This window comes from Bos javanicus, chromosome 21 (genome assembly GCF_032452875.1).
Source record: "Bos javanicus breed banteng chromosome 21, ARS-OSU_banteng_1.0, whole genome shotgun sequence".
NCBI lineage: Eukaryota > Metazoa > Chordata > Mammalia > Artiodactyla > Bovidae > Bos > Bos javanicus.
In genome coordinates, this window is record NC_083888.1 from 17,004,971 (window position 1) to 17,029,298 (window position 24,328).

At 40.6% G+C, this 24,328-nt stretch overlaps 1 protein-coding gene across 1 annotated transcript in view; it reads left to right on the forward strand.

Moving 5' to 3' along the window:
* AGBL1 (AGBL carboxypeptidase 1) overlaps window positions 1–24,328 on the forward strand; it is a 926,260-nt gene that overhangs the window by 516,768 nt on the left and 385,164 nt on the right. Inside the window, exons 20-21 of the mRNA XM_061394342.1 lie at window positions 10,133–10,264; window positions 17,909–18,085. Coding sequence (XP_061250326.1) covers window positions 10,133–10,264; window positions 17,909–18,085 — 309 coding nt within the window. The remainder of the gene's footprint in view (window positions 1–10,132; window positions 10,265–17,908; window positions 18,086–24,328) is intronic.

Below are 24,328 nucleotides of genomic sequence, written 5' to 3' on the forward strand. Positions count from 1 at the left end.
GGTGAACAAGTGTTAGACTAACCACTCTGGCTCAAAGAAAACAAAACTTAACTAAACGAGAGCTTCAGATCTATGTCTCTCCCAAGTCCCTTGCCTTGGGGAAAAGCACATCATATTGCCTATTTACGTAATCAGAATTTAGGTATCATTCTTAACCTCTTCCTCACTAAGCCTGTGAATCCATTTAGTCTCTAATTCCTATAGATTTTACTTTCTTACTCTCTCGCCAAACATCCTTTGTATCCATACTTACATTTTCTCCCTTAAAGTAAGCGTTTGCCCTCTCTTGTGCCTGGTCTCAGGCCCTGCAATTCATTCTTTGTTGTTTTTTTGTTTGTTGTTTTGAAGTGGATGATTTATAAAGTCTGTATTGAATTTGTTACAGTAGTGCTTCTTTTTTTTCTTTTTTCATTTTTTAAAAATGTTTTGGTTTCCTGGCCCTCAGGCATGTGGGATCCTAGCTCCCCAACCAGGGATCGAACTCATACACCCTGCATCAGAAGGTGAAATCTTAACTACCAGGCCACCAGGGAAGGTCGCTTTGCTCAGTCGCATCCAATTCTTTGTGACCCCCATGAAACTGTAACCCGCCAGACTCCTCTGTCCATGGAATTCTCCAGGCAAGAGTACTGGAGTGAGTAGCCATTCCCTTCTCCAGGGAATCTTCCTGGATTAGGGATTGAACCTGGGTCTTCTGCATTGCAGGTAGGTTCTTTACCATCTGAGCCAACAGGGATGCCCCCTGCCAGGGAAGTCCTCCTGCAATTCCTTCTTACTCCAGTTCTGGTGACCTGAGTGCATGACTCCTCTTTACCACAATACTGATGGCTCCTTCCCCACCGTTGGGAAAATGTCCAAACATCCTGCAATGATAAGCATGCACATCAGGGATCTGATCACTGCCCACCTCTGCCTGTCCCCAGGATCCACTCTCTTTCAGTCTATAGTCTTATTCTGAGTGATTGCAGTTCTTCATGTGCATAGTCATTTCTCATTTTTCCATTTGCTTGGACAGCTCTCCTTCAGTGGAGCTCATCTTAGGTATCACCCCCTAAAGAATCCCAGGACCACCACATCATACACTTCAGGGGTGCCGTTCCTTAGAGTGCATGGTGGAAGACACCCCAGGAGTTGTGCAGCTTGTCTTTATTTGGGTTTCCAGAGGAACTGTGTGTCTTTCTCCTCTGACAGTAATATGTTCACCTATTGTGGTGCTGGAGAAGACTCTTGTGAGTCCCTTGGACTACAAGGAGATCAAATCAGTAAATTCTACAGAAATCAACCCTGAATGTTCACTGGAAGGACTGATGCTAAAGCTGAAGCTCCAGTACTTTGGACACCTCATGCGAAGAGCCAACTCATTGGAAAATACCCTGATGCTGGAAAAGATTGAGGGCAGGAGGAGAAGGGGGCGACAGATGGTTGGATGGTATAATCGACTCAATGGACATGAATTTAAGCAAACTCCAGGAGATAGTGAAGGAGAGAGGAGCCTGGCGTGCTGCAGTCCGTGGGGTCGCAAAGAGTAGAATATGACTTAGCAATTAACAGCAACATTCACTTGTGGGATCATCCCAGTAAAACTGCTCCTGGAAAAGGCAATATCGACCTAAAAAGTGTTTTAAAACATGAAGTCTGGATGAGAGCGAACGCGGGTTCAATTACTTGTTCACATACTTAATAGTGGTGCGAGCTTGAGCAAGCCTAGGCAAGTTACTTTTTTTTTTTTTCCTGCAATTAAGTTTTCAGCTGCAAAATAGGAGATAATTATAGCACCTACTTCATCATGAGATAATCTATATTAAATGTTTAGCACAGTATCTGAATCATTGTAAGTCTCCAATAAATTAACTACTGTTGTTCTTGTCATTGTTATTGAGGGCAGTATTGCCTTATATTAAAATTTTAATTTCTTCTGCCACAGTGCAGGCACCCAGCAAATATTTGTTGAATCAATTGATGAATAAGCAAGATAGGGCCATTTATTAACGCATGGATATTAGAGTGTCATGACTGGGCACATTTCCCACTTACCTATTACAGATTTTTACTGAAAGGAAGTAGACGAGTATTAAGTCATCCAATCAGAAAGAAAAAAGCTTCTTTAACTGAAATAACTTGATAATTGTCTTGTAATTGCCCCCTGCAATGTAGAGTAACACATGTTTCCTATAACTAACGTGCCTTTATTTTTAGGGATGTCATTTGAACAATAAGTAGATCAATGTCTCCATCTCCTTTATTTTCAATCTTGAGGGGCCACTAGAACTCCTAGGGCAGAGTGGAGCTCATTCCAACAGGTGCAGAGGTCTATAATTTATCATTTATGTCAGCTTTCAGAATCTGAAGGATCAGAAAAAAATAAAATTCTTTTTTTCCAGTTGAGTTCGGCAGCTAAGGAGCACCTGTCACCACAGAGGCATAGCTTCTGGTTCAGCTGAGAAATCTGTTGCTAAGACACAGCCCTAATTTGTTTGCACACTTTTCATGAGAATGGTGGGTGTTTATTCCCAGGGAGAAACTGAGGCGTGAGAGAGAAAACTTGGCGGGAAATTCATGATGGCAGAAGATCACACCTTGAACAGTTATTTGATCGGTTCCTTTAGAGGCTTTCAAAGCATAGCCCCATGTCCAGCGGCATGCGTGTCCCCTGGGGTTGTTAGATATGCACGTTCCTGGGCCTCACCCAGACTTGCTTCAGTAGCCACATTGCTGGGGAGTGGGCCACGGTCTATGATGCAACCAGTCCTCCAGGTTATTCTGTTGCTTCATGGCGTGTCAGACCCTCCGCTCTAGACTCGAGACGCATGCAGTGGATCTAAACCCTGGCTACACATTTAGAAAAACCTGGAAAACTTTTAACAATCCCATCACCCTGGTGTCACTGCAGACCAATTAAATCAACATCTTTGGAGGTGCGCTCCAGGCATTGATATTTTTACAATCTCCTTAGGAGATTCCAGTGCACAGACAAGATGGAGAAGCACTGGCCTGGGGGATTTTTATTTTTATTTTTTTTGCAAACAACGGAAACCTGCTTAAGTAAACCAAGGTGGCAATTTTGAACAAGTCGAATAATGTCTAACCAGAGCTGGAAAACACCCAAACCCTAGACACATCTTCTGTCAAGCTCTCATTTTCTCCTTCTGTGGGCACATTTTCTGGTTTCTGCTTTTCTCTGCACATTTGCCTAATTATCTCAGCCTTTACAACCCAACTTATTCTGCTCATTCACTGTTTCTCCGCTGCTTTTTCATTATTTTTGTCTTGTCATTGGACTGACTCCCTCCTCGCAACTCTGTATGGAACACCCACAGCTCAATGATATCTAGAAGCTGGAGAGATTTTATTTTTGCCTAAGATTTTAACTTGAAGCTATGAGTTAAGGATTCGTCCCTCCCCCAATAATAAAATTCCTTTTTTATTTTTAAGAGAAAAAAATACCTAAAATACTTCTCTGCTAACAGGAAATTCACAATGCAATTAAAAAATTTCCCCCAATAAAATAGTAGCTTTTTGAAGAAAAAGTAAAAGTTAATGTGCTAGTCTCTCAGTGGTTCCCAACTCTTTTCGACTTCATGGATTGTAGCCTACCAAGCTCCTCTGTCCATGCAAAGAATACTGGGCTGAGTAGCCGTTCCCTTCTCCAGGGGAATCTTCCCCACCCAGGGATCAAATCCAGATCTCCCGCACTGCAGGCAGATTCTTCACCATCTGAGCTACCAGGGAAGCCCAGTAGCTTCCTCTTATTTAAAATTAAGAGAGAGAGGGAGAAGAGAAAGAAGGTAAATTTATCGAGAATATCTTCAAGTCCTTTAGTTCTTAAAACTCTCACCTCATAGATGACTCCAACCACCTTGACTCCAGATATCGGTCCTGACATCTCTGAATTCTTCCCTGCTTACATAGCCCATCAACTACCACACCTTATCAGTTCTGATCTACTCTTCAAGAATTAGTTTTCATCTTCTCCCATTATGACTGGGCAGACCATCTACCTATTTGCCTTTTTTAATCTTTCTTATATATGCGTGTTTATTTATGGCTCCATGCATGCACCCTGCATGTTCTGGGTCATTCCTGGTGTCAACAGCTTCTTATTCAATCAGTAAACAAAAGGACTTGATCAGATACCAGAAAACAGGCTCATCTCATCTAATTTCTCAACCAACAACATTGTTGATAGCAATTTATCTGGCCTTAGCTAAACTATTTCCAGAGAACAGAAGTTTTTAAAAGTGTGACACTGCATTGCAGGACATCTCTAACCATTGAAAGTTATTTCTTGCTGATAATAAATATTCAACAACTGAAATCTACTTCCATGGTACATATTCTCCTTCCTTTTGCCTTCCTCTGTCATTTGAAATGATAGCAAGTATATTTATTCATGCTTCAAATGGGAGAATTTATAAATTTGGAGGGCTTCTCAAGACCCTACTGAGCTTTTTTCCCGCCTAGGGTAAGCATCTCCAGTATAGTTAGTTGATCTGTGTTTCTGTGTGCATGAATGCTAAGTCCCTTCAGTCGTAGCCCACCAGCCTCCTCTGTCCATGGGGTTGTCCAGGCAAGAATACTGGAGTGGGTTGCCATGCCCTCCTCCAGGGCATCTTCCTGACCCAGGAACTGAAACCCAAGTCTCTTATGTCTCATGGACTGGCAGGTGGGTTCTTTACCGCTAGTACCGCTTGGGAAGCCTGATCTGTGTTTATAAACATTCCCATTTCCCTGACTTTCTGATTTCAATTTACTGAGGCATCCTGGCTTGTTTTTAAATGCCACACTCAGAAGTGAAAAGCACTGTATTAGATATAAATTGACCAGTGTGAGGTATATCAGACTGATTGCTCTCCTAAGGCATGACCACTTTAACTTCTCCAGAAGCAATTTATGATTAATTTTGACATCCATGGCTACTGATTCATTTTGAGCAAACTGTCATTTAAAACCTCCAAATCTCTCATTCAAAACCTACTGCTACGCTGAATATCTCTTTCCTTTTGCCACTGTTTGCGTCTAATTGTAGGAGCTGCATTTATTCTACTTTAAGTGTTTCAGTTTCCACGAATTCTGCTCCTTTTGCCACTTATCATTTCCGCTCTTACTGTGCTTTCACTCATTCAAGGTCATTATTACCCTCTTGTGCATATGTATGTAGTAGCTTCAGTTGTGTCCAACTTCTTGCGACCCCATGGACTATAGCCCACCGGGCTCCTCTGTCCATGGGATTCTCCAGGCAAGAATACTGGAATGGGGAACACATGTATACCTGTGGCGGATTCATTTTGATATTTGGCAAAACTAATACAATTTTGTAAAGTTTAAAAATTAAAAAAAAAAGAAAATATATTGCTGATTATTTTCTGTATTAAATGAGTCAGACTATTTCTGTTTTCAAAGAAAAAATTCCCCTTGTGCAGGTATGTGTTTAATCCCTTAAGCGAGTTAATGAGATCTTTATAATTCAATTTTTCCTGTTTTCTAATATACTCTGAATTTTACCTAATTGTATATTAATATTTAAATGACATAAAACTTATGAAAAAATTTAGAAACAGGCTTTTAATATGTTAAATCTTTTGAAACTGATGGAATATGTTAAACTGTACTAAATATTGTGGATTCATGTCATTTCTCTTTAGTTATAGACATGATAATGAACAATAAACTTTGGTAGGAAAAAAAAAAAAAGAATACTGGAGTGGATTACCATGCTCTCCTCCAGGAGATCTTCCTGACCCAGGGATGGAACCCATGTCTCTTATGTCTCCTTCATTTGCAGGCAGGTTCTTTACCACTAGCCCAGCTAAGAAGCCCATTCTTCCCTCAGTTATCCTCAATTCTGTATCATTAGCAAATTTGACAAGCACCTTCAGTTACCTATGCTGGGTACTTAACTTATTACATAAAGACTACATTTCTAGAAACTAAGGAACAAATGTGAGGAAATACCTCAACAAAATTCTGGGACTTCTGTCTCTTTGAATCACAGATGTGTGTATGCATCCTATTTTAGTGTTAAGTACACAGATTACACCTCTACAGGTTGGTAAATTCTCACAAAATGAACATACCATGTAACTGTCAAGCAAACCAAGAGACAGAACACCACACACAACCCAGACACCAGGCCATAATGTAATGTCCTCCTACCCTCAAGCATAGACATTATTCTAACTTCTTTCAGTGTAATAGTTTTGCCTGTTTTTGAATGTCATATAAGGAAATCATATGGCTGTGCTCTTTCACATCTAGCTTGTTCTTGCATTCTCAATCCTGGATGGTATTTTGTTGAATGATTATAGCACAATTTATTAATCAATTCTACTGCTTACAGATTTAGGCTAAGAAAAATAATGCTGCTGTGTACGGGTTGGCCAAAATTTTTGTTTAGGTTTTTTCCTTAAGATGGTACAGAAAAACCCGAACGAACTTTTTGTTCAACCCAATATATTCTTGCTATCTTCTCGTGCCCAATGTATGCATTTCTGTTGGGCAGGTTCTATAACACGTGTATATTCAGCTTTAGAAGACATTCCCAAATTGTTTTCTATAGTAGCAGTATGGCGACATAGTCCCACAAGCTGGGTTTGAGAGTTCCACTTCTGCTGTTTTCTTTTCATGATCTTAGGAGTCCTAATAACACATTAGATGCAGTCGTGTCCCACTGTGGTTTTATATTTCTTTGATATCGATTGAGGTTGAGTACATTTTCATTTGCTCAACAGCCATTTGGAACTTCTTTTTTTGTCCATTAATTGTTGTTTTCTTATTGATACATGTATACATTCTCGATGAATCATTTGTTGGATATCTATCTGCAGGTATATTATTTCACTCTTTGGTTTGCCTTTTCACATTTCTCCTGGTGTTTTTGCTTCAAAAAAAATTCTCAATGAAATGTATCTAGTTTTTTAATGTTTTTATTTATTTTTAGTTCTTATTTTCGTCCTCGTTAAGAACTCTTTCCCAGCTCCAAGGTCAAACATAGTAACCTATGTTACCCTCAAGTGACTTTATTATTTTATCTTCCATGTTAGGATCTATAATTTGTATGGATACTTTTTAACATATTATGAGGATAAATATTTACTTCTATTTTTCTATATATTTTACCTGGGGATTCAAGCCTCCTAAAACCATCCTTTCCCACTGCACCAGTGTGTGAACTCTGTCATGAATCAAGTGACTGTGAGACTCTCCTTGGAATATCTACTTTTCTCTATTGATCAATTTATGTATTATTTTACCAATAATAATATCTGTTATTCTTATGAGTTTCATGCTTTTATGCTATTTTAAATACTGTTTTCCAAGGTTTTTTGTGATCCACAGAGTCAAAGGTTTTAGTGTAGTCAATGAAATAGAAGTTAAGTGATTTTCTGGAATTCCCTTGCTTTTTTTATGATCCAGCAAAAGTTGACAATTTGGTCATTTCATATTTCATGGCATATAAAATACTGTTTTAAACTTTAGGCTTTTTGGGTACATTTATAGTATTTATAAATGCACTTGATTTTTATATGTTGACATTCTTACCTGCAATTTTGCAATAATTTGTATGTATAGATTTTTTATATTCTGCATTTAGCAATCTTTATACAGGGAGATAAAAGACAATTTTATTTATTCTTTTAAAATCTTATACTGTTTTTTTTCTCTTACGTTTATTTTTCTTTTTCTTCAATTATACCATCAATTACAATTGAATCTTAGTGCCAGGTCTTTTCCTGAGTTCAGGGACTAAGCATAATATTTCATCAAAAATTATACTATTAACTGTTTTTTAGGTAATGGTTCTTAGGTTAAGGAAATTCTGTCTGTAAATGTATATGTTTTTACATTTTTTATTTTTATGCAATTTTATAGATTACTTTCCACATACTGTTATTACAAAATATTGGCTATTTAACTGTGTTGTGCAATATATCCTTGAGCCTATCTTATAAGATTGTTTATTACTTTTTGATCCTGTATGGGTATTGAATTTTATCAAACATTTTCATGCATCTATTATGATTATCATATTAGTTCTTTCTTTAGTCTATAAATGTAGTGAATCACATTGAAGTATTTTTGATGTTGAAACAACCTAACTTTGCATTCTAGATTTTAACTAAATATTATACTGTATAATTTTTTCATTTTTGTTTTGAAATAATTTTAGGAAAGTTCCCCAAATAGACAATACCCATATATACTTCCCTTGTGGATCAGATGGTAAAGAATCTGCCTGCAATGTGGGAGACCTGGGTTTGATCACTGGGTGCAGAAGATCCCCTGGAGGAGGGAAAGGCTACCCACTCCAGTATTCTGGCCTGGAGAATCCCGTGGACAGAGGAGCCTGGCAGGTTGCAGTCCGTGGGGTTGCAAAGAGTCTGACACAACTGAGCGACTAAGCACACGCATACATACTTCATCCACTTTCCCCTAATGCTAATGCTTTGCACAATTATGGTACAATTATCAAAACTGAAGGTTAATATTGGAACACTGCTATAAATGAAATGACAGAGTTCATATGGGTTTCACAAGCTTTGCAGACCAATTTTTTTGTTTGTTTCAAGATTAATTCACAATCCTCATCATACTTAGATTTCATATTTCCTTAGTTTCTCCTCTGCAAAAATCCCTTACACATTCTTTGTCTTTCATGACCTCAATGATTTTAAAGAGTGCTAGTCATTTTTAAACTTTTCTTCAATATGAATTTTGTCACCGCGTCTGTTATTGGTGATGTTTACCTTGGTTACTTGGTTAAGGTAATGTCGGCCAGATTTCTCCATGGTAAAGTTATTGTTTTTCCTTCTGTAGTTAACATCTTGGAGGAGAGATTTTTGACACTATGCAAATAACCCTTTTGCTCCACAAATCTTTCTCATTAATTTTGGCATCCATCTTGCCAGCAATTATTAAATGGTGTTCTAATGGTGATTTTCTATTTACTTCATTTCTTCTATATTTATTAATTGGAGTTTGTATGGAAAAACTGTTAAAGGTGATTTCTTTCTTTTTTTTTTTTTTTTTGAGATACAGTTGCTTTACAATGTTGTGTTAGTTTCTGCTGTACAGCAAAGTGAATCAGCTGTATGTGTACATATGTCCTCTCCCTCTTGAGACTCCCTCCAAGCCTCCCCCCATCCATCTAGGTCATCACAGAGCACCGAGCTGAGCTCCATGTGCTATACAGCAGGTTCCCACTGACTCTGTTTTACACATGGCAGTGTATATATGTAAAACTCAACCTCCCAGTTCATTCCACCCCCTCAATTTCCCTGTGTCCACCCATCCATTCCTTACCTCTGAATTTCTATACCTGCCCTGCAGATAGGTTCATCTGTACATTTTCCTAGATTCCACAAATAAGTGTTAATATATGGTATTTGTTTTTCTCTTTCTGATTTTCATTCTACATAATAGATTCTTGGTCCTGCTACATATAAAAGTTCTAATGTAAAACACTCACTAACACCATACACAAAAATAAACTCAAAATAGATTAAAGGTAAATATAAAACCTGACACTGTAAAACTCTTAGAGGAAAACAGACAGTACACCCTTGGACATAAATCACAGCAAGATCTTTTCTGACCCACCTCCTAGAGTAACAAAAATAGAAAGAAAAATAAGCAAATGGGACCTAATTAAACTTAAAAGCTTTTGCACAGCAAAGAAAACCGTAAATGATATGAAAAGACAACCCTCAGAATGGGAGAAAGTATTTGCAAACAAAGCAACTGACAAAGGATTTATTTCCAAACTATACGAACTGCTTATGAAACTCAATATAAAAAATAATCAATCAAAAACTGAATGGAAGATATAAATAGATATTTCTTAAAGGTTATTTCTTATTTCCTCTTCTGGTTTGGACTCTGTCTCCTCCCTCATCATAAGAAAACTTCTCAGAAGAGCTTTACATGAATTATATTTCTTTACATCCTGTTTGACCCTGAGGTCCTTCCAACCTAACTTCATCCTTGATAACTCTACCTACAGAACTCTTGCTGAAGTCGACAGTGGTCCCCATGTGTCTGGTTCTGCTAAGTAAACAGTATCTACCTAAGAAAGTTGACATTTTAACATATAAGAAACTAGCAGATTTAGCTTCTCTTCCTTTGGTCATTGCAGGTCTTCTGTGATTTCCATGGCCACTCCCAAAAGAAGAATGTATTCCTTTATGGCTGCAGCATCAAAGAGACCTTGTGGCAAGCAGAGGCTACTGTAGGTACATCGAATCTCTCGGAAGATGTCAGCTACCGGGTAAGTCATTAGGGGGAATGACATCAAAAATTTTGTGTCCAGATTCTTGCCTTTGAGATGTGCCTCAACCATTATTTTCCTGAATAAGCATTTTGATTATTTTAACTATAGGATTATAGCACAAGCAGGTTGAAGGCATGTGTATCTTTTCCTCACTTTTGATGAATAATGTCTTTCTACCTGGTTACTTTCAATTTTTCTTTTTCCTGTATGATGTGATATAGTGATAGGAAACCTCATTTTAATTCCTGACTTTGGAACTATTAACTGTGTGACTATGATCCATTAACATCACCTCTCTGAACTACCACTCTGTCACCTGTGAAACAAGGATAATGAAAACACTGCCCCTGTTATGTATTTACAGAAGGAACAAAATGATACTGAACTGGAAAAGATCTTAAATAAATATGAAGGGATGAAAAATATTAAGGCATTTCACCATCCACATTCCTCTGTGTGAGCATACTATAAAAAATAGACAGTGATCCACTGAACCTAATTCTCTTTTTTTCTGGGTTCCAGTAACTAGAGATCAGCTATCCCCACACTGAACCCAGATGAGGTTAAGGAGGGGAAAGGAAAGAAGGACTTCTTCCTGTTGGGATAAAGTAGACAAGCTTGCTGCTTACCGGGTATTAGGAAGACGTCGAAGAGGTCAAGTTATCCAAATAAAATAAATAAATAAATAAATAAATAAATAAATAAATAAATAAAAATTGGCCTTTCTTTAAAATTTATACAGGAAAAGGAAAAAAATGACTTGTTGGAAAAACCTGGTTCTCCTCCTCTGTCTTTCTCCTTTCCTTTTACACAGAACGCTTCATTTCTCACACTGTTGCTTAGTTGCTAAGTCATGTCTAACTCTTTGTGACCCCATGGACTGTAGTCTGCCAGGCTCCTCTGTCCATGGGATTTCCCAGGCAAGAATACTCTAGTGGGTTGCCATTTCCTTCTCCATGGAATCTTCCTGACCCAGGGATAGAACCCGTGTCTCCTGCATCTCCTGCATTGGCAGGCAGATTCTTTACCTCTGCACCACCTGGGAAGGCCATTTCTGACACTGCTGAGGATCAGGTATTTGCATTTTCCCTCCACCAGGCAATTCTGTGACAACACCTGAGTGTCTTACAATTTAACTGAATTCTAACACTGTCTACCTGGAGATAACATCAGATTTCTCAGGTTAAGGGCTCAGTCCCAGGAGACATCCCCCCCACTTCAGATACCAGTTGCAAGTAGTAAGTCCCCAGGTTACCCACAACTCCTGTCTGACTCAGCTACAAATCAAGGGTTTCCATGATCTCCTTCCCTTTGGGTCTGGTTATTTCCTAGAATAGTTCATAGTATTCAAAGGAACACTTACTTACATTTCCCAGTTTAGTTAAGGATATGCTAAAGGATACAGGTTTTTGACTTAAAACAGTGCACAAAGTGAGAGTTTCCAGTTAAGTTTCATTGAGGACAAAATGAGGACTATAGCTCGGGAGACAGGACCCCAGATAATTCTGCAAAACTGCTCCAGAGAGGCAGGAGGGAAGGTCAGTATATATGTGATTTTAGTGAAGGGGTAATACATGCAATCAAACATCTTTTTTTTTTTTTTGCAGAAGTTTTCTGCTAGTCACGAGGAGAATCATCACCATGAAGAATTTTATAGTGCTTTTCTAGATATGAGGAGATACAAAAATTAAGTCCATAAAATTGCAGTAGCTCATGATTTAACCCTTGTAGAATTGGATGGCAAGTGGCAAACTGTCACTGACAAGATAAACAGCCATTTGAAAAGATATATAGATACGGGAGGGTCCCAAGTTTCTGTAAGTGTGGAGTCGCAGTGGGGGTACATTACTTTCCAGTGTATGGAAGGCTTCACCAACCTGGAAGCTCCCCCCACTTGCATTCTATTTGGATTTTATGGAAACTTCTTCACATGGGCTTGATCATTTATTAACTCCATCTCTAATCTTTCACAGAGAAGTAGTGATCAGCCCAGATCCAGGAGTGATTCAGGAGCCCACCCAGAGTCCCCTTATTAGAAGAAAATATGCTCCTGTTATTCTTATCACGTAGGAATTTACAAGTGTTTTAGGAATCTCATATCAAAACTGGGAATGAAGAGCCAATATATATAGTTCTTACTGCAATGACAGTATCACAATTATGATGGTACCAACCTCTTCTTAGGGGCTTCCCTTGTGGCTTAGATGGTAAAGAATCTGTTGCAATGCAGGAGACCCAGGTTCAAGCCCCACTCCAGTGTTCTTGCCTGGAGAATTCCATTGACAGAGGAGCCTGGCGGGCTACAGCCCATGGTGCCACAAAGAGTCTCTTGCAACTGAGAGACTACACTTTCACTTTCAACCACTTATCTTTCTGGATATATGAATTTACTGAATATGAAATACCTTCAGGGTTAGTGAGTATGAAAAGGGGGAAAAAACCCACCAAACTTCTATCTCACCTGAAAATACTTCCCGTGTCCTGAATTGCTCCCCCCTCTTCATTCGTGCCTATTAGAAGCATAACTGCTATTGATCACTAGAATTCCCCCAAGGCTATTAATGCAGAAACAGCAGCTTATCTTCCATGTCCTATTTACTCTAAGGCTCAACCAGAGTACTGGTGATAAACCTCAAGAAGCTTAACTGCATAATCTTACTTAGAAAACTAGCTTGGATTAAAACATTTCATCTTACCAGATCATGCTGACCTATATAAAATTATCTCTTATGAGCAGTACATCTTGAGTTAAAGAATCTATACTATCCAGCCTTAAATATAGAGTCACCACGAATTTTTGCTCTCTTTTTCCAAAAAAAAGTTAACAATATTCATAGATAATGAGAAAACTTGCATCTTTTCCCAGGTGGCACAGTGGTAAAGTATCCATCTGCCAATGCAGGAGACACAAGAGATGCAGGTTCTGTCCCTGTGCCAGAAAGATGCCCTAGAGGAGGAAATGGCAAACCACTTCAGTATTCTTGCCTGGAAAATTCCATGGACAGAGGATTCTGGTGGGCTACAGGCCATGGGTCGAAGAGTCAGACATGACTGAGCACACACACACAATAAAACTTACCCCAAAGACTTGTGATGATTAAATGAATTAATGAATGCAAAATGCATAGTAAGCATTCAGTGAAAAGCTATCTAGGAGAAGGCAATGGCAACCTACTCCAGTACTCTTGCCTGGAAAATCCCATGGATGGAGGAGCCTAGTAGGCTGCAGTCCATGGGGTCGCCAAGAGTCGGACAGGACTGGGCGACTTCACTTTCACTTTTCACTTTCATGCATTGGAGGAGGAAATGGCAACCCACTCCAGTATTCTTGCCTGGAGAATCCCAGGGACGCTGGGGCCTGGTGGGCTGCCATCTATGGGGTCGCACAGAGTCGGACACGACTGAAGTGACTTAGCAGCAACAACAACAACAACAACAACAACAACAACAATATCAATGTTTGGGAAACTGAAATTAGGTTTAAGACACAGAGAAAGTGTCTGGGGAAGAGTCGAATGTCCCAAGCCTTCTTTCCCCACTCAAGCTGGGGGATCCTAGGAATCATTGCAGTAAGTCTCCAGTGGATCAATTCATGTGTAGAGTTTGTCAATTTCCTAATCATTTAAAAACAAAACATATCAAACCACCTCCAGTTATCCTAGCTATCATCATCTTCATTGCTCACCCTGACCTAGATCCATCTATGTAAAATCAAAAAGGAAATAGAAAGACTTTACTGTAAATGAGATGGTGTGGCACCCAGTATTTAATGAATGGATAAATTGCCACTGTAGAGGTGTAAAAGGATGTTCCCATTGCACTTTGTAAATTTCACATCCTCCAGGCTCCAAGGCTCCAGTAAAGGGATCATAGATTATGGAGTTTTCCAAATTCACGCCATTAATAGAGTCTGTGATTTTTTGGAGAGAGATTATACTAGCTAAGAAAAGAAGATTCACTTAATTTAAGAAAGAAGAGATCATTTAAATGATGTCAGATTAAACTTTTTGCAACAAGGCAAAGCATTGATAAATTGAAATTATATTCAAGTATTCTCAATCACTTTAGTTGATAAAATAAACCTACCTAAGGAGGCAAAAAAGCTGTACGCAGGAAACTAAAAGACACTGATAAAAGAAATCAATGATGACACAAAAAAATGGGGAGATATACCATGTTCTAGAATTGAAAGAATCAATATTGTGAAAATGACTGTACTACTCAAAGCAATCTACATATTCAGTGCAATCCCTATCAAATTACCAATGGCTTTTTTCACAGTACTAGGACAAAACATTTTACAATTTGTATGGAAACAGTGGCTGACTTTATTTTTTGGGCTCCAAAATCACTGCAGATGGTGACTGCAGCCATGAAATTAAAAGACGCTTACTCCTTGGAAGGAAAGTTATGACCAACCTAGATAGCATATTAAAAAGCAGAGACATTACTTTGTCAACAAAGGTCCATCTAGTCAAGGCTATGGTTTTTCCAGTGGTCATGTATGGATGTGAGAGTTGGACTATAAAGAAAGCTGAGCACTGAAGAATTGTTGCTGTTGAACTGTGGTGTTGGAGAAGACTCTTCAGTGCCCCTTGGACTGCAAGGAGATCCAACCAGTCCATCCTAAAGGAGATCAGTTTTGGATGTTCATTGGAAGGACTGATGTTAAAGCTGAAATGCCAATACTTTGGCCACCTGATGTGAAGAGCTGACTCATTTGAAAAGACTCTGGTGCTGGGAAAGATTGAGGGCAGGAAGAGAAGGGGATGACAGAGGATGAGATAGTTGGATGACATCACTGACTCGATGGACATGGGTTTGGGTGGACTCCGGGAGTTAGTGATGGACAGGGAGGCCTGGTGTGCTGCGGTTCATAGGGTCGCAAAGAGTCAGACATAACTAAGCGACTGAAGTGAACTGAACTGATGGAAACAAAAATGACCGCAAATAGCCAAAGCAATCTTAAGAAAGAAAAACATAGCTAGAGGGATCAGACTCCACGACTTCAGACTATACAAAGCTATAGTTTTCAATACAGTATTGTACAGACTCAAAACTAGAAATGTTCTCTATTTATGTCTATTTAAGCAGTCATTTAAAGGCTTAGATAAGCAGATTCTATTTTTTCCCATGAATAGTTTATGAAGTACTCCCTATAAGCAGCACTGATCCATGTGCAGAGAAGATACAGACCTGCTCTCATGGAACTTCTAGGCTTCAGAAGAGATTGCAAATAAGCAACTAGTTACATACAGAAAATTATGATGAACACTTTAAAGGAAAAACACAGTGTGAGGGATCATGGGAAAAGAGGGACAAGAATAATGTGTACTAAGTCGTGTATGACTCTTTCGGCCACGTGGACTGTAGCCCACCAAGCTCCTCTGTCCATGGAATTTTCTAGGCAAGAATGCAGGAGTGAGTAGATATTTCCTACTCCAGGCGATCTTCCCAACCCAAGATCGAAACCACATCTCTTGTGTCTCCCACTTTGGCAGGAGGATTCTTTACTGCTGGTGCCACCTGGGAAGCTCCAAGAGTGGATGAGTGAGTGAGTGAAAGTCTCCCAGTCATGTCCAACTCTGTGACTGCATGGATTGTAGCCTGCCAGGCTCCACTGTTCATGAAAGGCTCCTCTGTTCATGGAATTCTCCAGGCCAGAATACTGAAGTGGGTAGCCATTCCCTCCTCTAAGGGATCTTCCTAATCCAGGGATTGAACCCAGGTCTCCCTCATTATAAGTGGATTCTTACCGTCTGAGCCACTAGGGAAGCCCAAGAATACTGGAGTGGGTAACCTATCCCTTCTCCAGTGGATCTTCCTGACCCAGGAATTGAACTGTAGACTCCTAAATTGCAGGAGGATTCTTTACCAGCTGAGCTACCAGGGAAGTCCCCAAGAGTGGATAGATTAAATCAATTAGGAGGAATTGGAGAAACTCTGAGGATAACATTTATACTTCATTTCCCTTAAAATTATGATGCTATAGGTCTGAAGCCTATGTAGGAACTTAGAGATCATAGTAAATTACATTAATAAACACATTAATATATACTTATGTCCAATGTTTTTATAATTAATTATATTAATCCTTATATTAATCTGATAGCTATGTTAAGCATGGGGACAGTAAGAACCAGAGATATTAAGAGATTTGCTCAATGTTCTAGAAATAAACAAAAACTGCATTTCTTGAAAAATAGTTCCTTAATTTACATTCTCATCCATTTGTTCTACTTCTCCAGCTTCTCCCAGCAATTTGTCCAAAGACTGACATTATACCATTTCTTATCTAATCTGTATACTTTTTTACTATGTGCTAATTTTTGGAGATTTTGCTAACACCGAAGTGAGAGAACCCTCTGTGTTCATATCACAAAAGTTCTGAACTGTCTAAATGTAGTATTGGTATACTATCAACACTGGGATGCCATCCTTGGGGTTTGGGAAGGTCCAGGGGCTAGTTGTCCCCTCTCTTTAGATAGACTAGGGTCTATTGATGCCTTCTGGCTTCCCTGGCGGTACCGTGGTAAAGAACCTGCCTTCCAATGCAGGAGAGGCAAGAGGTGCAGGTTCGATCTCTGGATCAGGAAGGTCCCCTGAAATGGAAATGGAAACCTCCTCCAGTATTCTTGCCTGGAAAATCCCATGGACAGAGTAATCTGGCAGGTACAGTCCATGGGGTTGCAGAGAGTCGGACATGACTAAAACGACTGCACACACGCACAGGACATACGGTTACCTTCTAAATGGAAATTAAGTGACCTCACGTGGTATGTACGAATCCAGAGAGTACGGATTTTTATAAGTTTTATAATTGGCCCGACTTCAGATTTATAGATCAGAGGATGAGATTGAAAAGTTCATTTTGGCAGTTATACTCTTTCAGGAAAAAAAGTAACTTTATATGTGCTCCTGCTTAAGAAGCACCAGTGGTCCGTATGTCTGAGATAAGTGAAAACCCAGCCAGAAGACAGGGAGTCTGGGTTGAGCCACTCTCTAAATTTCAGGTCCCTGTGAAGTCTGTGGCTTCCCATGGGGCTCAGCACAGTAATGTATGAGGCTGGGTATATGTTGCAACAGTGGTTCATAGTGATGCAGGAAGATGAGGTTGAAAGATCATAGTCTTTGGAGTTGGCCATGTTGGCATTTGGATCCCATCCCACCCACTTTGTAGTTGAACTTGAGCTAATTCTTTCTGACTTTTCTAAGCTTCAGTTTCCTCATCTTTAAAATGAATAAAAGGGGCTTCCCAAGCGGCACAGTAGTTAAGAACCTGCCTGCCAATGCTGGAGACCCAGGTTCGATCCCTGGGTTAGGAAGATCCCCTGGAGAAGGATATGAAAACCCACTCCAGTATTCTTGCCTGGAGAATCCCATGGACAGAGGAGCCTGACGGGATATAGTCAGTGGGGTCACAAGGAATCAGACATGACTTAGCAACTAAACAGTAACAATAACTACAGAAAAGGATTTAAAAATTGGTACTCAATACTTAGAATTGATATAAGACTTATAGTTGCATATATTAAGTGTTTGATATATTGAAATGCTTAATACTAAGAAGTTATTATTTTTTTAATGATGCATAGATACAATCCTCTGCAACTCACCATACTTTGATTTTCTTAATTGTAGACTCTTCCCAAAATCCTTGATAAACTCGCACCAGCGTTTACCATGAGCAGCTGCAGCTTCCTTGTGGAGAAATCTCGGGCGTCCACAGCCCGGGTAGTGGTGTGGAGAGAGATGGGGGTGTCCAGAAGCTACACCATGGAGAGCAGCTACTGTGGTTGCAATCAGGGTCCCTATCAGGTATGTGAGGCTGAGGGATACCTCTGCTTTCTGTCCAGCAGCAATGCACCGTGATGGAGAGCTATTGCATACCCATTGATCCTTCTGTCTAGTCTGAAAGAGGAAGAAGTCTCCAGGAAAGTCTGGCCTAGCACCCTTGATCTTGCAGAAGAACTAGTTCAATGAATGCTTTCCCTGGCAGCACAATCTGTGTTGATCCTGGAAGCAATCTGTGGCTGCCTGCTGATTTGGTATTTCAATCGTCTGCCCTCTCTGGCGAGTGGTAGGGAGCCACCTCAGACAGGCACCCCTGCCTTTTATGGAACCTCTTCCTGGCCCTGTTTTATGTATGAGAACATTTTCTTTCCTTTTGCAACACGCAGACCAGTCCCCGATGCATCATCAAAAAAGGCATAGCTCAGGGCATCGATATTGTCGAGACATATATGGTTGGTGTTTCTCTGTCTTTTGTGTTCAGCCGCTCTCTGTTATCCTGCTGTCGCAGAGCAGACAGAAGTGTGTGCCTGATGCAGGTCTCCCCGAGATGAGCGGGCCTGGGACTCGTGTCTTAACGGTGAAGGAAAGGGCTGGAATGAATCATATTCTTCCTACAGCTGTATTATCTGTATGAGCAGCTGGGTAGCTCTGAGAGCTGCTTGTCCCACTCCCCCACTAGAGGACCGTAAATAAGGGGCATGGTGACAGTGCCAGGGCAATAGCCTCTTCTAAATGTGTTAGGCAAGATGACAGACTACTCCTGGGTGACTTCTATTCAACCCTAAGTGTTCCTGGACCTTGCCAGCGTTAAAGCCCACCGCGTTGGCTTTGATCCTCTCCTGGAACCATTAGGAAGCACTTGGCATCTCCATGATCCGGTGCTCGTAGAAATCTGTTAGCCATCAACGGCAGTTCAGGGAGTGACAGGTGGGTGATGAACATTATCTAACTTCCCATCTGCTCAGAGATATTTTTCAACATAGGGCTCCTGACCAACCAGTTTGACCTATCAATTGTGTTAAATCGTCAGTTTGTCTATAAACAGTGGCCTGAAGAATTGTTTTTATTACTGAATTAATAAACGATGAGAATGAATTAATCTTTATTTACAAACATCAATCTGATTCAGAGTAAAGACCTCCCTCTTCCAATTAATGGCAGTACATTGCTTGCCTGTATTAACCTCTATGTTTCATGTATGAAATGCAGATACTATTAAGGATTCCTCTCCTTCCTGATAACCCTGGAGGAGGAAATGGCAGCCCACTGCAGTATTCTTGCCTGGAGAATCCCATGGACAGAGGAGCCTGCCGGGCTGCAGTGCATGGGGTCACTAAGAGTCAGACACGCCTGAGCGACTGAGCACACACTCATGCTCCTTCCTGCCAGGCAACATTTTTGTAAAGGTCGAAAGAAAACACATAAACAAAAGTACTTGGAGGGTTATTGCATTAGGATTCTGTTCACTCTCTTGACATTCAAAACCCCTAGATAGGATTGGGGAAAAAAAAAAAAAATTCTGGACTATTGTGACTCAAGAAGTTACGCTTCTCGACTTGTGCCTCTCTCGCCATATGCTTCTCGATGGAAATGGGCCAGTCACTTGTTTAAAAGACAACTCCATGCATCGCTCACAGATTTATTGGATTGGTGACTTTCATTGACTTTGTTTCTCCAAGCACCAATTCAGGCTAACAGCTTCTAGTCACATAAGTATCAGTGCCATTCACAATAAATCAGCCAGACACTCAAAGGCGCTTGGAGCTGTTGTTTGAAAACTAAGTGACTCATAGGTTGAGGCCCTCACCAACACTCCATCTTTCAGGCAACACACACGGTGTCTGTTGGAAATGGCAAACAGTGAAAGAAGCTCTCCCAGTGGGATGGCTTTCAGATATGGACTCAGCATTGGTGCTGTGAAATTTTCCACATGGCCTTTGCACGGGGTCTCTATAAGGAAGCACTGAGAAGGAATGGGCTCAGAGAAAAGTCCTAACAGTGCCAGACCTGGCTTTGCTTTCAAGATCCTATTCTGCATATGAAACACCTCTCTGAAAGGACTGGTTTTCCCTTTCCCTTTGTTTTTCTGCTCTTACAATTGTTGTTGAGCAACTGAGCAGAATTGCAGACTGAACAAGATGATGGTGAGTAATTTTACATATTGGGGGGCCCCCTGGGGAGAGGAAGTTAGCCCAGAGTTGGGTGTTTCGGTGATTTTTGTCTGAGGTATATAATGAAGTCTATGAGCTGTAAAGCTGTATAGAAATTTCCATCCCGAGCATACTGCAAATGACTTTTGTACTTTGAGAAGCCGAATCCCAGTTGAGTCCTGAGGTTATTATTCTAAGGTCATCTTTCCATTTTTTTTGTTTAGCATTACCATTTATCCAAAGATGGAAGGTGCTTAAACACCCCCATGAGGGACATTCCTTCCTTCCTTCATAAGAATATAAATATTTTTGTAGTTTCTCTGGTTAATGCAGCTTTAAAGTAGTTCCAATCATTTCTCCCAGCACACTAAGTATCTGATTTGATAGTACTGAAATGAAATATCATTTCTTACAGTGACATTTATGTTGGAACAACACTGAAGCATATAAGCTCTCACCTTCTAATAATTATTAATACTATGATATTTTCCCTTCTATTTTCCAGTCTATAGTTGACTAATGTTGAAAAAAAAAATTCTCCTGTTTTTTTTTTTTTTTCCTTTTGAAACATAGCCTGTACTGCTAGGTTATATGCTCTGATCCATAATTTGTATTTAATATGGAGGTCCCACCCACTGAGAGATTTACTTGTCTTTGGACTGGCCCAAAGCTGTGGAGACTGCTGAGAGGAAAAGCCAAGGTGGAATGATGCATCCTTTGGAGGCTTATTTTTTAAGTCACTCAGCCTATGTGGACAGCTGTATGCTTTACACTGAGTGTTTGTGACTGGGGGTCACATGCATGGTGTGTTTGCATATTCAAAAGCTGATGACTGGGTCCCCGGGGGCTGCTGGTGGCTTAGGAGGCTAATGTGAAGACTCCCACCCAAACAGGCTGTTGTCAGGCTCCTTGGCAGTGTTGCTGACTCCTGGGATGGCCAGGAGGGTCTCAGTCAGAGGAAGGACAGAAGATGGGTGACTCAGCTGAGGTCTGAAGAGTGACTCAACTGCATGTTGACAAGCCCTACCTGCCAGCTGCTTGCCTTGTATTGTGGACTCCCCAGCTATCCATCCTCTTTACCACCAAGAGAAAGATATTTCAGGAGCCCCAGCCTATTCAAATCATAGTACTGCCCATTACCCATCATCATGTTTAGGAAAAAATCCAAACTCCTCATCATGAGGGAGGCCAACTCCTCACCATCAGTGTGAAGCCTTTGACAGCCTCCTCATTCATTATTTTTAAAGATTTTTTAAAACTCCTTTTTAACATTTACTTTTAACTGAAGAATACTTACAATATTGTGTTGGTTTCTGACATACATCAACATGGATCAGTCATAGGTACACATATGTCCCCTCCCTCTTGGGCCTCTTTTCCACTTCCCACTCCCTCCCACGCCTCTAGATTGTCAGAGAATCCCAGTTTCAGTTCCTTGAGCCATACAGCAAGTTCCCACTGGCTATCTACATATATGCTTAGAATCTATGTTTCCATGCTACTCTTTTTTTAAAAAGATTTTTTTTTATGTAGATCATTTTTAAAGGCTTTATTGAATTTGTTACAGTATTGCTTCTGGTTTAGGCTTTTCGGCTTTTTGGCTGTGAGGCAGGTGGCATCTTACTTAGCTCCTCGATCAGGGATTGAACCTGGACCCCCTGCATTGGAAGGTGAAGTCTTAATCACTTCCCATCCCTCCTCATTCATGTTTTTATACCCAGTGTCTTCTTTAGTATGGAATAGGTGTTATGTATGTGTGTTGTCTCACCAATAAATGGATAAGTGAATGAATAAATGGTGATTTCCAGGTAGGGTCAGATGATTTTCCTCTGTCCATGGATAACTAGAAAAAGGAGATGAAATTCCCACCATGGTCTAAATGTGATTAGAAGCCATTCTAAAATTTGACTTTAAGAGTTGTAATTCATGGAAATGGAAAGTGTGTGGGTGAGACCGGGAAATGAATAAGAATGCAACTCAGACTTCTCAGGCCTGTCACTATATACTTGATTTAAGAGCATCTAATGATTCGTTCTCAGAGTAAGGCAATTCTAGTCCAGGTGTGGAACTTCACATGGCCACATTCTAATAACAGATGAGGATTAGACAGGAAGACATCCACCTGTGCATGTGGAAGAAGCTGCCAGGCACCTCCTACATCCCCCTGGAGAGATGCTGATTCCCCATTGGCTCACAGCTGTGTCCATCACCAGAAATTGCCTAGAGCTGGTAGAAGCTGCTTTGACCAAAGTCCTGGCTTCTCTGTGTGAGCCTGCATCCCACGGCTGGTCTATGTGGGGGTACAGTGCCTGGCCCAGTTGGGAAAACACCAAAGAGAGGGACATTCCAGCTCCAGAAGTCCATGTAGGGTCATCTGAGCCTCAGCTGCAACTGTGTTGAAGCTCAGCTTCCTCCTCAGCCCAAGTCTGCTTTTCTCACCACTCACAGATGGGATTATGTCATGTATCCCCCTTCTCTTGCAAATCCTTCTGCAAAACAGCTTATAACAGTATTTCACAAAGATTTAAATTAGGAAACATAAATGTTGGAATGAAGCACCTAAGCTGTTGAAGATAGGTTGATAGGGATGAATTTCATATAAAAATTAAATTATCTCAACTTGGCTTTCAAGGCTCCCAGTGCTCTCTTATTCAACAGCCCACTCTGTCCATGTGGTTTCCCAGGCAAGAATACTGGAGTAGGGTAGCCATTTACTTCTCCATGGAATCTTAGTGACCCCGGGATAGAACTTGCCTCTCTCACATTGGTAGGTGGGTTCTTTACTGTGGAGCCAACAGGGAAGCCCCTCACACTGGTGGTCTACTGCTGTGTGGTCCAGAAGGGAGGTTGAGTATATTGGTTTCCCATGGCTACTTTATGAATTACCAAAAATGAACAGGGCTTCCCAGGTAGCTCAGGTGGTAAAGAAACTGCCTGCAATTCAGGAGACATGGGTTTGATCCCTGGGGTAGGAACATCCTCTGGAGAAGGGAATGGAGCCCACTCCAGTATTCTTGCCTGGAGCATTCTTGCCTGGAAAGAGGAGCTGTGGTCCATGGGGTCACAAGGAGTTGGACATGACTGAGTTGGACATGACTGAGTGACTAACACTTTCAGGGGCTTAAAACAGCACATATTTATTCTGTAACATTCCTGGAGACGAGAAGTTCACCATTCAATTCAGTTCAGTCGCTCAGGCATGTCCGACTCTTTGCGACCCCATGAATCGCAGCATGCCAGGCCTCCCTGTCCATCACAATCTCCCGGAGCTCACTCAAACTCATGTCCATCGAGTTGGTGATGCCATCCAGCCATCTCATCCTCTGTCATCCCCTTTTCCTCCTGCCCCCAATCCCTTCCAGCATCAGAGTCTTTTCCAATGAGTCAACTCTTCGCATGGGGTGGCCAAGGTACTGGAGTCTCAGCTTTAGCATCATTCCTTCCAAAGAAATCCCAGGGCTGATCTCCTTCAGAATGGACTGGTTGGATCTCCTTGCAGTCCAAGGGACTCTCAAGAGTCTTCTCCAACACCAAAGTTCAAAAACTTCAATTCTTTGGCGCTCAGCTTTCTTCACAGTCAAACTCTCGCATCCACACATGACCACAGGAAAAACCATAGCCTTGACTAGACGGACATTTGTTGGCAAAGTAATGTCTCTGCTTTTGAATATGCTATCTAGGTTGGTCATAACTTTTCTTCCAAGAAGTAAGTGTCTTTTAATTTCATGTCTGCAGTCACCATCTGCAATGATTTTGGAGGCCCCCAAAATAAAGTCTGACACTATTTCCACTGTTTCCCCATCTATTTCCCTTGAAGTGATAGGACCACATGCCATGATCTTAATTTTCTGAATGTTGAGCTTTAAGCCAACTTTTCCACTCTCCTCTTTCACTTTCATCAAGAGGCTTTTGAGTTCCTCTTCACTTTCTGCCATAAGGGTGGTGTTATCTGCATATCTGAGGTTATTGATATTTCTCCCAGCAATCTTGATTCCAGCTTGTGCTTCTTCCAGTCCAGCGTTTCTCATGATGTACTCTGCATATAAGTTAAATAAGCAGGGTGACAATATACAGCCTTGACGTACTCCTTTTCCTATTTGGAACCAGTCTGTTGTTC